The 19,041-nt window shown below is 33.6% G+C and overlaps 2 protein-coding genes and 1 pseudogene across 2 annotated transcripts; 2 read left to right on the plus strand and 1 right to left on the minus strand.

Moving 5' to 3' along the window:
* LOC136062375 (endochitinase-like) overlaps positions 1 to 1,147 on the plus strand; it is a 3,823-nt pseudogene extending 2,676 nt beyond the window's left edge.
* Positions 1,148 to 4,010: 2,863 nt separating this feature from the next.
* LOC136062376 (endochitinase-like) lies at positions 4,011 to 4,407 on the plus strand. The gene is made up of 2 exons (XM_065761355.1): positions 4,011 to 4,101; positions 4,148 to 4,407. The coding sequence occupies exons 1-2, from the start codon at positions 4,011 to 4,013 to the stop codon at positions 4,405 to 4,407; spliced, it is 351 nt and encodes a 116-aa protein (XP_065617427.1).
* A 2,179-nt stretch (positions 4,408 to 6,586) lies between these two features.
* Positions 6,587 to 9,667, minus strand: LOC111996420 (uncharacterized). Its single transcript, XM_065761370.1, has 6 exons — positions 9,503 to 9,667; positions 9,168 to 9,392; positions 8,564 to 8,656; positions 8,362 to 8,463; positions 7,244 to 7,633; positions 6,587 to 6,831 (listed from the first exon to the last, which is right to left on the minus strand). Exons 1-6 carry the CDS (start codon positions 9,647 to 9,649, stop codon positions 6,757 to 6,759), a joined length of 1,032 nt encoding a protein of 343 aa, XP_065617442.1. The 5' UTR covers positions 9,650 to 9,667; the 3' UTR covers positions 6,587 to 6,756.
* Between the last annotated feature and the right edge of the window lie 9,374 nt (positions 9,668 to 19,041).

Genomic DNA, 19,041 nt, shown 5'->3' on the forward strand with positions numbered 1-19,041 from the left:
AAAATTAAAAAAAAAAAAAAAAAAAAAACCTAAAGTTTGAAAGGTTTCAACGTTTTGTTTTTTTGCTTTGTTTTGTTTTTGTTTTTGTTTTTGTTTTTGTTTTTTTTTTTGTTTTTTTTTTTTAAGCTAAAAAAGCTCATACAAAACCCTAAAGTTGAACTAAAAAGACTTTGGGTTGGGCTTGATAGTGGAACTAAATAAATAAGAAGTGTGCTGAATTAATTATATAGATTTATTATAGGGTGATAGTGAAAGTAAATAAATAAGTAATGAGCTGGATTTATTATAGGGTGATAGTGGAAGTAAATAAATAAGTAGTGAAGTGCATTTATAGGGCTGAAAATTGTAAAAACCATTTTAAAATTGTAGGACAAATTATATTTAAAAAAGAAAAAGAAAAAGAATGACATGATAGCTGATGTGGCGCAACGTGAGAGCAGCAGCATTAAACGTTACGCTTCAACTTTTAGTAATATATAGATTATCATGAAAATATTGTGAAAGTAGCATTGAGATGATTATATTCAAACTTATATTAACTAGGTTTAAACAAAATTTAGGGATAGGGGGTTCAAAATTTTATTTTAGGGACTAAAAAAAATTTATTAAAAATTATATATATGTATATAAAAAAAAAAATTATGGCCTGGTCAGGGGGGTTCAAATGAACCCCCTGGGCTTAAGGTAAAGCCGCCCCTGCAGATGACTTTTGTAAATTTGTTTATCAAAGACTTTGAGTCTTTGACCCTAACTTTGATGGGTCATCAACTTTTATCAGCAACTATAATTATGGGCAAGCAGGTAAAGCCATTGGAGCTGATCCCATAAACAATCCAGATCTTGTAGCCACAGACCCCACCATATCGTTCAAGACAGCCATATGGTTTTGGATGACCCCGTAAGCAAACAAGCTATCTAGCCACGATGCATCATTGGAAATTGGAGACCCTCTGCTGCTGACACATCAGCTAGTCGAGTTCCGAGCTATGGTGTAATTACCAACATTATCAAAGGTGGCCTTGAATGTGGCCATGGCTTCGATAATAGGGTGGCTGATAGGATTGGGTTCTATAAAAGGTACTGTGAAATACTGGGGGTAAGCTAAGGGAACAACTTAGATTGCTATAATCAAAAGCCTTTTGTCTAAATAGCTTTGGTCCAAGGCAAAAATATGTTTAGCCAACTACAATAAGAAGACAATATAAACATATAAATTGGTGATTTTGTTGTTCCATAAGATATCTCTATGCTTACAAATAAATAAAGAATGAATTATATAAATTTGAGTACTTTCTAAATTATTCACTGCTTTGTTGGCTACTTCTGGTACGATGCTCACAAAGTCAACTGGGTATGATGCTCTCTTAATTAAAAAGAGATTGAATCATATTGGGTACCAATCTGCATAGCTGCCCTAGATGTCTACTTCTAAGTGAAACAAAGTATCACTCAAACAATTTTTGAACACTTTTGAATTATGATTATTTTTAACTATCCAAAATACTTCAATTATCCACGGATGACATTAGCCAAGTGCTAACTCAATATGAAATCGGATCTTTAAGAAGCAATCTTACTTGAACTTACATTTTAAAGCTTTAATTTCAAAAGTACTCTAATATATTTACTACTAGTGGGTAGTTTTTCACCTTTAAAGTACAGACAATATTTTCAGACCAAATCACTGCCAATTCAACATATTAGATGATATTCTGTGCAATGTGTGGATACTTTATAATTTTATATGAAATAATTTTTATGTATATTAAGACCTATTATAATACTTATTTTGTTGTATAGTATTTATGTTTGTCCACAATATTATTGAATACTTTGAAAATTTATTTATTTTTATTTCATATTTTATTTAAAAAAATTGTATAACACTATAAAGATTATAACATATTATAATATTTACTGTTAAAATTAGAATTTATTTTTAAATTGATTAAATGATTTTGAAATATATAAATAAGAATGTAAAATATAAAATACCTTTATATCCTAAAATTACATAAATTTAAGAAACCTCCTAAACATTTCTTCAACCTCTCTATTCTCATAACCAGATATGGAGACCTCAATCTCAAACACATAATTCATTATCTCAATGAAATTAAGGAAATCATTTGTGATTATGAGTATCAACATAAAGGGAACGTGATTAAACAAAGAGAAATTGGCTATAAGTACATCCATTTATCAAAATTTAATTATTTTTAGTTAGGCTTCTGAATCCTTGAAAAAAAAAAAGGAAAACACTTTGAAATCATCATTGATTTTTATTTTATCACTATGGCTCATATCTTACAAAATAACAGTAAAAAACCTACAAAAAAACCTACACATTATGAGTTCTAAAAAAAAAAGAGCTAATTTCATAACTAATCAATTAGAATGTTTCTTTTTCTTTCTCTTTAGTTTTAAAATAAAATACATTTATGACATTCCCAAACCAAAATCTCAAACACCCAAAGATTTAAAGTAAATCACAACCTTCATAAAATCCACAACGTCCAACTTCAACATCAAAACCATAAGCTACCATCACTGAATAAAAAAAAAGCAAGCCCCTATCCTTGTTTATAGCCTACTCATACGGGTTAGGATCAAATGGTATAACAATGTTGGAGTTATGTAAGTGTCATTGTAAGGTTGAAGACTTGAAAGTAAATGACATCGTTTTTGGTTTGAGTGTATTTAAGATGAGATGACATGGAGAGTTGTGGGCATGTGTATATAAATAAGTAGAAGTAAAAATAGTGAATGGAAATGCAAAGAGTTTTTTGCGTGAGAGAGAGAAAAAGTCTTGAAATATTGAACCAAATGAAACAAATAGTAGTTTTGAAACATTATTGAATAAAACGTAACAAGAAGTAGTATTGAAATATTAAACAAAAATAAATAAATAAAGAGTCCCTATTTTTAAAGTTGTTCTTATCTCTTATATGGTTTAAGAGTATTTCAATTCTTTTTAGAGTGTGCCACATGATAGAAACTCATGCTCTCTTGCATGAGGTCTTTGCTTTAAATATATATATGTATATATTTGATTATTATTGCATAGGCAATTGTATGTCCAGTCATTAGTAAATCAATTCATTCACAAGGTGGTGGTAAATGCCCTATTCCCTCATCCACGAGGTTCATTGAATAAGGAAGGAAGACTTTAAAATGCAGACACAAATCCTATTGCTATAGCACCCAAAGAGCAATTCAACCGGCAGATATAATGGCATTAATGGATCACAGCTCAGGATGATGACAATTTGGCCCATTTGGTAATGTTGTTCTAATAATGTTTATATTTTTTGGAAATACGTGTGGGTGAAAAAATGTGTAGAAATACGTGTAATGTTGTTTAAAAACTAAAAACATGTGCTTAAACATGTGTACCGAACGACCCTTGATTTTCCTATTCTTTGTAAGACTGGTAAGCTAACATTTGTATTTGGCTTTGAACTTACTCAAGCCACCCTTGTCTTCTCTCAAAAATAAAAAAGCCACCCTTGTCGAGCTTCTTTGACATTTTTGAACAAGAGATCGATAATTGCCAAACCAGAAATAGGGAATAAAAAAGAAAAAGCTGTCATAGTCTCTTTGAATTAATTCGTTCGCAATCTAAAACATCTTGAAATCAAACAAGGATTGAAATCAAACATCTTCATACTATAATTATCCTTATCCAATCCTAAACGTGTCTCTATGAAATATTCAACCGATCCTAGCCATGTTTCTAAACAATTCAAATACCATAAGCATGTTACCAGCATATTATTGAAAGCTAGAAACTAATTAAACAAAAAATCAACCAAAACATTATAAAGCCAGGGCTTCTAGGTGATTTTAGGAACGCATGACCAAAGTTACATATGCAAACTCCTTAATCAAGCCAGCATATGTGTGCGCCTTGAGGTAGAAATAAAGTGATATGAGTGATGGACTTAAGTGTTATTGATATGATCTAATCACAACAAATCATGTTAACGTTGTGAAAAATGTTGTGTCAGATGACTTTTGTGACTTTGTCTATCAAAGACGTTGACCCTAACTTTGATGGTTCATCAACTTTTGTCAGCAACTACAACTATGGGCAAGCTGGTAAAGCCATTGGAGCTGATCTCATAAACCAATCCAGATCTTGTAGCCACAGACCCCATCATATCGTTCAAGACAGCCATATGGTTTTGGATGACCCCTCAAGCAAACAAGCCATCTAGCCACGATGTCATCATTGGAAATTGGAGACCCTTTGCTGCCGACGCATCAGCTGGTCAAGTTCCGGGCTATGGTGTAATCACCAAAATTATCAATGGTGGCCTTGAATGTGGCCATGGCTCCGATAATAGGGTGGCTGATAGGATTGGGTTCTATAAGAGGTACTGTGACATATTGGGAGTAAGCTAAGGGAACAACTTAGATTGCTATAATCAAAAGCCTTTTGCGTAAATAGCTTTGGTCCAAGGCAAAAATATGTTTAGCCAACTACAATAAGGAGACAATATAAACATATAAATTGGTGATTTTGTTGTTCCATAAGAGATCTCTAAGCTTAAAAATAAATAAAGAAGAATTATATAAAATTTGAGTACTGGTAATTAATATTGTAGCTAGCTTTACCAAACTGTACGTCCGATTTTATATTACTTTCTAAATTCTAAACTATTCATTGCTTTGTTGGCTACTTTGGGTAAGATGCTCACAAAGTCAATTGGGTATGATGCTCTCTTAATTAAAAAGAGGTTGAATCATATTGGGTACCAATCTGCATATCTGCCCTAGATGTCTACTTCTAAGTGAAACGAAGTATCACTTAAAAAATTGTTATGCTTGAAAAGATATGAGCAAATAAGTAATCAAATCAAGGTTATTTTCCAGCAACACCTTTCAAACAATTTTGAACACTTTTGAATTATGATTATTTTTAACTATCCAAAATACTTCAATTATCCACGGATGATATTAGCCAAACTCTTCAAAATTTACATGCTCTACTTATATGGACAAACAATACTGTCATGCATGTGTGTAATTGTCAAGTGCCAACTCAATATGAAATCGGATCTTTCAGAAGCAATCTTACTTGCACTTACATTTTAAACTTTGAGTTCAAAAATTACTCTAATATATTTCTACTAGTGAGTAGTTTTTCACCCTTAAAATACTGATACAATATTTTCAGACCAAATCACTTCCAGTTTAATGATAACCCATGCGATGCGCAGATATTTTATAATTTTGTTTGAAATAATTTTTATGTATATTAAGACTTACATATAATATTTATTTTGTTGTATAGCATTTATGTTTGCCTACAATATTGTTGAATACTTTGAAACTTTATTTTTTTAATTCATATTTTATTAAAAAAAATTGTATAACACTATAAGACTATAACATATTATAATATTTACTGTTAAAATTAGAATTTATTTTTAAATTGATTAAATGATTTTGAAATAAATAAATATAAAATACTTTTATATCAAATGGAGTCGCCACTTATTTAACTATTGGGATAAATAAGAAAACTAAAATTGAAAAATTTCTCATTTTATTAATTTTCAATTGAATTTACATTGATCATAAGAAAATTACATGGCTTTGGTCCTAGATACAATCTAAAAATTGAAAATTAAATGGATAAGCATTCGATCTACTAACCCTTGATCTAAGTTCGGAGGCTATGTTACAAGATGGAAAGGTGTTAGGCACCCACCTTGCCATGTGAAATTGGTCTTCTAGACTATAGTGGCCAACAATCATATCATATCATATCATCCAATATGTCAATCAATTTACATGTTGAATTTAATATGTGTGCATGTGATAAACCCTAGTTCAATTTATTAAGCATTGCATTTGGATTAAAAAATAAATTCTAGTGAATTTGTGTGGATGGTGATAACCTAGATTCAACACTACAAGAAAAACGGGCTACTGCGGCGGGCCAGAACCGCCGCTAAAGCCCAAAAAAGCGCCGCTAAAGGTACTTTCGACCTATAGCGGCGGGTGCTATTGCGGCGGGCCCTCCCGTCGGTGTTCCAGTGCCGCTGTAGGTATATTGCGGCGGTCTCTAAAAGCGCCGCTATAGATGTACCTTTTAGCGGCGGGCATAGGCGTATTGCGGCGGGCATAAAACCGCCGCCATAGGTGTTCAAAATTCGTGGCATTGACTTTTAGCGGCGGTGTCATGCCCGCCGCTATTGGTGTCTGCCTTTAGCGGCGGGCAAATGGCGCCGCTATAGACAATCCGTCAAAGCAGACTAATTGTATTTTTAGCGGCGGGTAGAAACGCCGCTATAGTTATTCATTCATAAAATGTACACCTTTAGCGGCGCTTTTTGACCGCCGCTATAGGTATTTTTTTTTTTTTTTCCAGTGGGTTTTAAAACTGCTGTTTTCTAATAAATAAATGGTTGACAAACCTGTTATAAAGAGCCTGTAATAGTTTTAGCTCTACTAACATAATACCACAAATGTAACTAATTAACAACACCACAAATGTCTTGAAACTAACGTAGTAATATTAACATAGAACTATATTATCAAATACATAACATAGTCTATAACCACCATCTTAAAATTAACAAAAAATAGATGTGGTCACTTGAATAAAACAACCGCTGAAATTAATCTAATACTATAATCAAAGTTCCAAAGTATTTAGAAATATCCTTCAACACTTGCAAAAAATGCGGTTGTTCTTCTATAGTTCTTTGTACACAAAAAAGTCGAAGAACTCCAAGATAAAACTTATAAGCTTTTTGGTTGATGAGATGCAGCTGATGATTTGGGGAGAGCTGGAGATTGTTCGATCAAAGGAGCATCCTACATACAAAGTATGATTACTTAATAAGTGCGTATAAATGAAAAAAAAAAAAATTGACAAGAAAATATTACCAAGGTAAAAAAGGGGAAACAAGTTAAATGAAGACATGTTTCTTGATCTTTTAGGTTGACCATTATAGTTTGTCTTGATCTTTTATGGGAGAACCACCTCTCTTGGCAACTTCATAGTTTTGAAAATTTGAAATTACAAAATAAACATCTTTTTCCTTCACCCTTTATCAATGTTATAGATCAATAAATTTATACTGTCACAATTCACAAGTAAATACTAATTATTAAATCAATAAATATCTTTCTAGCTAATTACCACAAGTAAATATTAATTAGCAACCATACATTTAACATTCCTTTCCTACTCCATATAAATTGACACTCAAGTCATTTATCATACCTGATTGCATTGTGTAGAAAATTGTTGCATTTGTTGAAACATGTGAGCCATTCTTTGCTCCGTTCTTTGCTCCATTTCTTCGAATTGACTAACTTTTTCCTTCATTTCGTCATAACCTACTAGTTTCTCCTCCATAGTAGCCAAGGAAGCCTTCAATTGTGCAACTTCGTTGTCCCTTGCTTGACTTGATTGTATTTCATTGTCCATGAGAGCAGTCTTGCTACTTTGACCACTTGGGGTTGGACCAAATCCTACCCCACGAATGCGACCTTTGCGCTCCTTACCCATCACTTTGGCAAACACATCATCTGTTGACCATGCAATACTACCACTTGTGTCAGATGACTGCAATTGATTCTTAGGGTCAACCAACAATTCCTTCATTTTTTCCTGATATTTGAGTTTGAACAAAACAAAAAAAAAGTTAGAAATCATATAGTTAAAATGACCCCACAACATATATATACATATATATAGGATAGGACAAGCAAGCACCAATAAAACCCAAAACAATGCAAAAATTATACACACAAAGTTAGTGTCCCCCTCACCACAACCAAAGGCACCAATGCCAAAATTGTTGGTGCTACTTTGCCACAACAACCATTAACCCTAAAGAGAAAATTGACATTCTACAAGCAACTCACCACATGAACCTCTCCAAAAAAAAGAGAAAAGGAAGTCATATACATCCACTAGGAATGCTATAATATAATAAAGGAACTAAACATAAAAGCCTCAACTCAGTAAGAATAACATTTCCACAATAAAATGGAGTTTGCTATGTAATCCAACAATCAAATGACCCCACAATAAAAAGAAATGCGTATTGGCTAACATCAAATTGAAATATATCAATTTAAAAATTAAAAGAATTATTCATAACAATTATCATTGATTCAAAATAGTTACACAAGTGTTCAAACAATCACATGACATTTCATCTTATGCTTGGTTTTTGTCAAAAAAGACATGGTTATACAATATTTTGCAAGACCTAAGGCTTGAATTATTTGAACAAAGCTCATCTTTGAGACAACTTTGTAGGGAAAAACTATAATATTGTTTCTTGAATTCCTATTTTGTTTACCCCCAACTACAATGAAGAAATTACTTACCATTTTTTCTTTCATTACAGGATTAACTGCAGAACCATCTTTACGAGTATGTAGAATTTGAAATAATACTGCACGCTCTACAGGATGTCCATCCGTTTTTGCCTACATTATGAACAGCATATTTATGTAGTGATGAATATTGGTTCCACATAAACTTAGGAGAAGTCAAAATCATTTAAAAAATAGTCATAATACTTATTACCTTTTTTGCAGCGTGCATAGCATAGCCACACGAACCACCAGTATGTATGTCATCCTGTTTAGAACGACGGTCCTTATTCTTATCTGACTCTGTCTACATTCAAGAAAATTACATGTTTATATACAGTATGCTTTAAGTATCTAAAGCCACTTTTAACTAAAGCCAGAATACTCAAAAATATCATTTGGTATAAAAGAATGAGAGGAACTGTATGCTAAAGGTAATAAGTTTTGGCTGAGCATCACTTATCATGGAGAGAAGAGACCCAAGTTTCCCATGCTATTTCATTTACAGGAGCATAGCATGTCTATACCTTCCATTTGGACTAGAAGCTTAATGATTGATATAACAGTACTGATTTAATGATGAATACTTTTGATAAATGAAAACTAGGCGCTTTACTCCAAAACTTCTACCAAATTAAACAAATATGAAATATGAAACACAACTTTGATCTCATATATACTAGTTTCACAAAAAGCCCACATAAAGGTTCTAGATAATCCTATCTAAAAGCAATCCAATATGTATTCTCTCAATTTCTCAATAATTATTCTGCTTTTAGTATGATCCATGATGAAAAAGAGAGAGAAAACAAACATACCACTGCATCATCAGAATACCAATGATCAACAAGTATATTCCAATCTTCTGGTACGCATTTCCTGGATCCGTTGCTCTTCACCCGTGCTTTGTTTCTTGAATGCAGTATATAATACTTAGCCTTCAGTCTACACTTATGATCTCTCCAAGCCTTCCCAATTTTTTGTAAGGTAAATTTCTTTAGACCCTCATATGCCTTTGGATTATTAGGGACTTGATATTTTTGCTACAATCAAATAGTTGAGTTATCAAATTAAAAATGTTTTCATGCTAAAATACTTATGTAAAAACTAGTACAAAATATCATAATTACAAGTATTATAACTTCTTTAATACCTTTACAGTATGCCAACACTCTTCTTTAAGTTCTTTTGGCATGGCCTTCCAATCAAGGTATTTAATCGGGCACATGTGGGGTTTCCGTGCAATCGTACCCAAGAAACCAGTGAAAGTCCTCGCCCCCTCATCAACCGGCTGATGCATACTATTTAGTGGCAACTCAATTTCTTGGTCATCAGGAAGATCCCAAATTTCCAAGTACTTGTTTGGCCCGCGAGTGACACGTATAGCTGGTTCCATATCTGATCCTAAAATGAGAAAATATCCAATGTCAAACAACAAAACATGCAAAGTTAAGGATGAATTTAATATTATATTAAACAAGTGGTCATTATTTGCTAACGAATATAAAATAATAGAAACATGCTAAGAAACTAATATACTTCAAGAAACAAACAAATAAATTTTGGGACATGGACTGCCCCACCATGTCCATTTAGGTTCGTAGAGAGTAATGTTAGTAAAATAGTGATCCACATGGACATGGACATAGACATGGACTGCCCTACCAGCCCTTCATCCTTGTGTAGAGAGTAATGTTAGTAAAAAGCCCATACCTTGTGTAGAAGCTTGTGTAGAAACTTCATGCATTTCTTGGTCCCCCCCTTCATCCGCATCTTGTGAAAAATCTCTTTCCAATGTTATACTCTTAGGACGTGTGCGCAGATTTGCCTTTCGCCTTGCCATTTCAACTGTCAAAGTCTAAAATAAACAAGTATATAAGCACAATGACAAGTAATTGTACAAGTAATAGTACAAGCAATTGCGAATACAACAACTTCAACTACTTTCAACACTAAAACAACACAAATTATTATATAGTCATACAATTCAATATTAGAATTTAACAAGTACAATGTTGTAGGCTTAAGTCAAGATAACAAGTTTTGGAATTTAAAAAACAATAATAATAATTTCAAGCCCCAATTAAAAAACATGTAATAAAATTACTATAAAGTTCATCATAATAGCAAAAATAATATATACTTAATAAATAGTCAGTATTTGTCACTTTAACATTCATCCATTCTATGAAGTTCAATGTAAATTGTTACAAAACAACTCAATTAAGTGTTAAAAAGACCTTTTTTTTTTCTTTTCTTTTTTTCCCTATTCAGCAATAATGAATTTCGTTAAAGAATGTGCAAGAAGGGGCACAACCTAGTCATCATCACAAGACTCATCATCATTGGACTCATCATCATTGGACCCATCATCATTGGACTCATCGTCATTAGACTCATAAACATCATCACTAAGCTCTTCATCATTGATAAAGTCTTGTTCAAGCAATTCATCCTCACTAATCAACGGTGTATCATAAATGGTTCCTTCTTCATCAACTCGAGCCCAAGCATGGTTGTCATTTACATCATCACATGCATCATCAGTAGTTACATTATAAGGGACATTTTCCATATATGTATCCACTTCATCATCATCATCATTATCATCAAAAGCTTGAATTCCAACATCAAACACCTCCCTAGGTTTTGTTCTGACCACTACCAGCCAATCTTTATGTCTCACATCCTCCACATAAAACACTTGCGAAGCTTGAGATGCTAATACATAAGGTTCATCAATCAATTGATCACCTTTGTGTATCAATCTTGAAAAATTGACAAGGGAAAATCCAAACTCATCTTTTTTGCATCCTCTCCCACTAATAACATCAGCCCATTGACATTTGAATAATACATATCGATACTTGTTAGAGTAGTTCAACTCAATAATATCGATTAGTACACCATAATAAGTAACACCACCTTCAGTAACAACACAAACTCCACTATTTTGAGTTTTCCTAGTTGCCTCAAAATCTTTGGTGCGAAACTTCAAACCATTTATAACATAACGCTTGAACCGTTTTGCTTCATTATCTGGATATCGAGCAAGCCATCTAACTTTATCAGAGATTTCCTTTTTCTTAGAGACATCCATTGACATCACCTATTATAGAGAAAGACTTTTATTATAAGTATGCTATCTAAAGTATTACAACCGAAAATAGTGCTATATATATATATGCTTTACTTACATATTCCCTAAACCAGTTGCAGAATTTCTCTGTGTGCTGCTTTTGAATAATATCATCAGTCACATGAGAAGGGAAACCAGCCTTGATCTCCGCTATATGTTCACTGTGTACACAAACTTGTTAGTATTAAGCTAGAGTATTGCATTGGAATGTCGTTAAAGGATATGCAAGGACATATCACTTACTCGCGAAATGGAGTGATTTCTTCACAATTGAATAGCACATAACGATGTGCTTGGATCCATGAATTTGAATCTAGTGTAGTGCTCACTACTGCACCCATGGATTCCTCAACATTCCTTATAGGCCGATTAAATGCAGTTTCAACAGATTTAAAATAGCATGAACAAAATGTTAAGCATTCCTCTGCTATATACCCTTCTGCAATGGAGCCTTCTGGATAAGTTTTATTATGCACATAAGACTTAAGTCTTGACAAATACCTATTGAAAAACCCAAGATCAACAACAGGTAATTGGTAAGTTAAAAAAAAAACAAAAAAAACAAAAAACAAAAAACAAATAGACCAAGTTCCTATATGTGTTACCTCTCTATAAGATACATCTAACGATAATGAACTGGGCCAGCAACTTTGGCTTCGCTAGCCAAATGCATGACTACATGTACCATCACTGTAAAGAAAGAAGGAGGAAATATCTTTTCCAACTCACACAATGTCACTGCAATTCTCTTCTCAAGAGCCCCAAGTTCCTCCACATTTAGTACTTTGGAACATATCTCCCTAAAGAAACAAGATAAGTCAATTAAATGCCTACTCACTTCAGGGGGCAAAGATCCACGTATTGCTATTGGAAAAAGCTGCTGCATTAAGATGTGATTATCATGACTCTTCATCCCACTAATCTTGCGTTCTTTGAGTTTAACGCAACGTGAGATGTTTGAAGAATATCCATCTGGCACTTTTACATCTTTCAAAACTTGCAGAAAACCATCCTTTTCACTAGCATTCATATGGTAGCAAGCATGTGGCATACATGTCTGGTCATTCCCAACCTTTTTCAAGTGAAGTTCACTTCTTATACCCATATCCTTTAAGTCTTGGCGTGCCTTCAAGTTATCCTTTGTCTTACCATCCAAGTTCAACAATGTACCAATTATATTATCAACTACATTCTTCTCAATATGCATCACGTCAAGATTGTGACGCAACACATGGTACTCCCAATAAGGCAAGGTGAAAAATATACTTCTCTTCTTCCACACAGTTAAGGCTTCCTCCCCTCTTTTTCTTTTACTGGTCAAATTAACTTTTTTCTTCCCAAACACATGATTGGCTACAGCATCCGTTTGTAACATGATTTCCCCTCCGGATATCGTAATAGGAGCTGGTCTCATATCAACATTCCCATCAAATGAATTTTTTTACTTGCGGAATCTATGATCACTACCCAAGAATCGCCTATGTCCAATGTAACTAAATTTCCTTCCATATCTTAACCAACGAGATTGCTTATCATAGTTACAAGAGGGACATGCAAGAGAACCTTTGGTACTCCAACCTGAGATATCAGCATATGCAGGAAAATCATTTATGGTCCACAATAATGCAGCATGCATTTGGAATGATTTTTTGGAAGACACATCAAACGTTTCTACTCCAACATCCCATAACTCCTTCAATTCTTCTACTAGAGGTTGTAAGAAAACATCAATATCGTTCCCGGGTGAGGTTGGACCGGGAATCAATAATGATAGCATAAAATAAGATCTTTTCATGCACATCCATGGAGGGAGATTGTATGGGATCAAAATGACAGGCCATGTACTATGAGTAGTACTCATATTTCCATACGGGTTGAATCCATCAGCTGCTAATCCAAGCCTCACATTACGAGGCTCGGATGAGAACTCTATGTACTTAGAGTCAAATGACTTCCAAGCTTCAGAATCAGCAGGATGTCTCATTAACCCGTCATTCACACGACTATTGGCATGCCACTTCATATGATTGGCTGTTTCAGGTGACATAAATAGTCGTTGCAATCTTGGCTTTAAGGAGAACCATCGTAAAATCTTTGCAACTTTCTTTTTTCTTTTCTTGGAGGAAGCATTAGTACTTTGTTGACTTTTAGACTCATTACTTTCCCATCTTGAAAGGTTACAATTTGGACAAGCTTCAAGGTTGGCATTCTCCTTCCAATATAAAACACAATCTTTAGGACAAGCATGAATCTTCTCATAACTCAAGCCCAAATCCTTAATAATCTTCTTAGCCTCATAATAATCTTTTGGCAACTTAGCATTTGAAGGAAGAAAATCAAGCAAAAATTCCAGCAACATGGTAAATGATTTGTTGGTCCAACCATTAAGACACTTCATGTGGTACAAATGCACAATGGCTGACAATTTGCTAAAATACTTACAACCTTCATAACAAGGTTGATTAGCATCTTCAAGCAATTGCATAAACTTAAGTGCATCTTCATTAGGACCTTTTGCAGGACCTTCTGTGGGTTGTTGCACACTAGGGACTTCTTCCATTGGCTCAGATGCCATATCTTGTATGGGAAACATGTCATGCAACATGTCACGAAGATCGGCATACTCTATTGGGTTTTCTTGGACATGACTACTAGGAATTTCAGTAGAAGTCTTCGCAGATGATAATTCCCCATTAAAAATCCAAGGGTTATAACCCCTACAAATCCCTTTTGACACTAAGTGAGCTTGTACAACATCTATAGGCCACGAATCCGTATGCACGCATTTTTTACACGAACATGAAATTGTTCCATCCAGGTATGCATGGTTAGATGCGAAATTCAAAAACTGTTGAACTCCATCTAAATATTCTTGCGACCTTCTATTGGTAATTTTCATCCAACTCTTATCCATTGCTATAAAGTGATTTGCAAGAAATACCTATAATGTGATTTCATGAAAACACAAACCAAAAGTTAACATACATTTCATTTACACAATTTCACTTTAATTTAAGAAACAAATCATCTTTAATCATTCATTTTTAGCTATGTTCATAATCAAACAATGAATTTAAATGCATAGAGAAGTTATCAATACATTTGGTAACTATAACATCATTACTAGCAATATTCTTTAGGAATGGACATCTCTTTAAATATGCAATTCCATTTTAGCGTTCCATACGTGTTAAAAAGATAGAGAGAATCCCTCAAAATGAATTAATCAAATAAAAACAACTCAACAACAATTATCCAATATTACACAAAACAATCAACATTCCCAATATCAGCTAAAACCACCTTATTACTCCATGCAAGCCACCTGCTTGCCCCAATTCAACAACCCACCACAAACAGAGAGAGAGAGAGAGAGAGAGAGAGATAGAGAGAGAGAGAGAGAGAGAGAGAGAGAGAGACATGTGGCATACATGTCTGGTCATTCCCAACCTTTTTCAAGTGAAGTTCACTTCTTATACCCATATCCTTTAAGTCTTGGCGTGCCTTCAAGTTATCCTTTGTCTTACCATCCAAGTTCAACAATGTACCAATTATATTATCAACTACATTCTTCTCAATATGCATCACGTCAAGATTGTGACGCAACACATGGTACTCCCAATAAGGCAAGGTGAAAAATATACTTCTCTTCTTCCACACAGTTAAGGCTTCCTCCCCTCTTTTTCTTTTACTGGTCAAATTAACTTTTTTCTTCCCAAACACATGATTGGCTACAGCATCCGTTTGTAACATGATTTCCCCTCCGGATATTGTAATAGGAGCTGGTCTCATATCAATATTCCCATCAAATGAATTTTTTTGCTTGCGGAATCTATGATCACTATCCAAGAATCGCCTATGTCCAATGTAACTAAATTTCCTTCCATATCTTAACCAACGAGATTGCTTATCATAGTTACAAGAGGGACATGCAAGAGAACCTTTGGTACTCCAACCCGAGATATCAGCATATGCAGGAAAATCATTTATGGTCCACAATAATGCAGCATGCATTTGGAATGATTTTTTGGAAGACACATCAAACGTTTCTACTCCAACATCCCATAACTCCTTCAATTCTTCTACTAGAGGTTGTAAGAAAACATCAATATCGTTCCCGGGTGAGGTTGGACCGGGAATCAATAATGATAGCATAAAATAAGATCTTTTCATGCACATCCATGGAGGGAGATTGTATGGGATCAAAATGACAGGCCATGTACTATGAGTAGTACTCATATTTCCATACGGGTTGAATCCATCAGCTGCTAATCCAAGCCTCACATTACGAGGCTCGGATGAGAACTCTATGTACTTAGAGTCAAATGACTTCCAAGCTTCAGAATCAGCAGGATGTCTCATTAACTCGTCATTCACACGACTATTGGCATGCCACTTCATATGATTGGCTGTTTCAGGTGACATAAATAGTCGTTGCAATCTTGGCTTTAAGGGGAACCATCGTAAAACCTTTGCAGCTTTCTTTTTTCTTTTCTTGGAGGAAGCATTAGTACTTTGTTGACTTTTAGACTCATTACTTTCCCATCTTGAAAGGTTACAATTTGGACAAGCTTCAAGGTTGGCATTCTCCTTCCAATATAAAACACAATCTTTAGGACAAGCATGAATCTTCTCATAACTCAAGCCCAAATCCTTAATAATCTTCTTAGCCTCATAATAATCTTTTGGCAACTTAGCATTTGAAGGAAGAAAATCAAGCAAAAATTCCAGCAACATGGTAAATGATTTGTTGGTCCAACCATTAAGACACTTCATGTGGTACAAATGCACAATGGCTGACAATTTGCTAAAATACTTACAACCTTCATAACAAGGTTGATTAGCATCTTCAAGCAATTGCATAAACTTAAGTGCATCTTCATTAGGACCTTTTGCAGGACCTTCTGTGGGTTGTTGCACACTAGGGACTTCTTCCATTGGCTCAGATGCCATATCTTGTATGGGAAACATGTCATGCAACATGTCACGAAGATCGGCATACTCTATTGGGTTTTCTTGGACATGACTACTAGGAATTTCAGTAGAAGTCTTCGCAGATGATAATTCCCCATTAAAAATCCAAGGGTTATAACCCCTACAAATCCCTTTTGACACTAAGTGAGCTTGTACAACATCTATAGGCCACGAATCCGTATGCACGCATTTTTTACACGAACATGAAATTGTTCCATCCAGGTATGCATGGTTAGATGCGAAATTCAAAAACTGTTGAACTCCATCTAAATATTCTTGCGACCTTCTATTGGTAATTTTCATCCAACTCTTATCCATTGCTATAAAGTGATTTGCAAGAAATACCTATAATGTGATTTCATGAAAACACAAACCAAGAGTTAACATACATTTCATTTACACAATTTCACTTTAATTTAAGAAACAAATCATCTTTAATCATTCATTTTTAGCTATGTTCATAATCAAACAATGAATTTAAATGCATAGAGAAGTTATCAATACATTTGGTAACTATAACATCATTACTAGCAATATTCTTTAGGAATGGACATCTCTTTAAATATGCAATTCCATTTTAGCGTTCCATACGTGTGAAAAAGATAGAGAGAATCCCTCAAAATGAATTAATCAAATAAAAACAACTCAACAACAATTATCCAATATTACACAAAATAGTCAACACTCCCAATATCAGCTAAAACCACCTTATTACTCCATGCAAGCCACCTGCTTGCCCCAATTCAACAACCCACCACAAACACACACACACACACAGAGAGAGAGAGAGAGAGAGAACCTTAAGTCTTTCACCAACTTCACTTACTTTGATCACACAAACTTATAGTGCCTCTTCTTTTTGCAATCTGCCGATAAGAAAAGAATATATATAAACCTAAGTTAATTTTCAAAAAAGACTCACTTCAAAGCAATTTAGCTAAAAGTGAATCACAAAGGAAGCATATCTAGAAACAACACACAAGTTTGTGCTACGAAGAATAAATTATTCATATTGATAAGCTAAGGTATCTTGATAGGAAAAATGAAATGGTTATATATAAGCTGAGTTATTAAAATTAGATATTACTTTAAAAAACACGTTATAAGTGTTTGGACCCATTCCAATTAGGATAGTTTCAAATTTAACCCACCAAAACAAAGCTATTGAATGGTATGTTTCACAAGGTTTTCAATTCAATCCCATTAGGATAGTTTCAACAATGTTCTTGAAGTGTTGGCCAAACAGGTTTGTGTTGCAAATTATTTATTAGTTTAGTTGTGTATGAAAATAATTAAGGCCACCAAAGGTCCATATTAATGTAAATGGTGTGTGTGTGTGTGTGCGTGTGTTATTTCCTTAATGGATCCTCTACCTAAATTTAAAGAATAAATAGAATGATATGTCAAGAATATGTAGGACAAATGATTATGTATGAAGATGAAACATTGTGATACTACAATCTTTTTTAGACCCTTAGCAAATGCATCTTTTGAAGTAGAAGTTTCAAGACAAACTTGCAGGCAGCTTACCTCTTTTATTTCAAGGTCTGCTCAATATATTTAACCTGTACTTGCAAATGCATTAAAGAAAAAGATTGAACTTGAGAAATAAACTTAATGTTTGGGTAATGAAGATAAAATGAAATTTTGAACTTGTCTAATCAATACAGACACAGTAGATCATGATAAATGCTGTTTCTTGAAATCTGGTTTGAAATCAAAGTAAACAAATTTATGTTGATTAGGTTCAATTTTCATAGAAGGAATGATATTAATTTGTCTATATTCATGCATGATATGTGCTAATGATGGGTTTGTGGCTTGGCCACTGAAAAGGCCTCTAATTGGGTTCTATATGTGCAATATGTAGCAGTCTTATTATATTATACTATAATATCTAGATTTTTTACCCTTTTGGGTTCCTTGTTATGTGGATTTTTTTTATAGTAATAGAAAATACATTGGGTTTGATCTCTTTAGTGCATTAATCCAATATTTAGTTGGACCCTTAGCAAATGCATCTTTTGAAGTAGAAGTTTCCATCAATATATTTTTGATGGAAATAAAAATGGAGACGTAACTGTCTATTACTTGTTTATGATAGTCCTAAAATGTAGCCACTCATTACACTAAATTGCTAAACCACTAAATTTCTTACAAAATAGAACCACTCTCCCACTAATCTATGTCTTCAAAACAACCCTATTTATTCAAAAGAGAAACCTAAATCCAGTTTTCCATAAATAAAAAAAATAAAAAAAATAAAAAAATAAAAAAATAAAAAAAAAACAACTCAATCCACTAAACAACTATCAAACCTAACCTTTTTTTTCTTATTTAAATCTCTTTTGCTGGATAGAAACCTCTTCTAAAATCTATTTCTTTATTCCTCACCTTCTTAGAAAAACAAAAGAAAAATACATTTAATTTCAATGATTCTATCCAAAAAAAAACACCAAGTTAACCTAGATTAACGTTGAATTAGAGTTGAAACCAAAAAAAAAAAAAACCCTACACACCCAAGCTAGATACAAATCATATAATGCACCAGTTATTTGCTAATTCTATTTATGTTCACA

The sequence above is a fragment of the Quercus suber genome, unplaced genomic scaffold, assembly GCF_002906115.3.
Source record: "Quercus suber isolate HL8 unplaced genomic scaffold, Cork oak 2.0 scaffold_408, whole genome shotgun sequence".
Lineage (NCBI taxonomy): Eukaryota > Viridiplantae > Streptophyta > Magnoliopsida > Fagales > Fagaceae > Quercus > Quercus suber.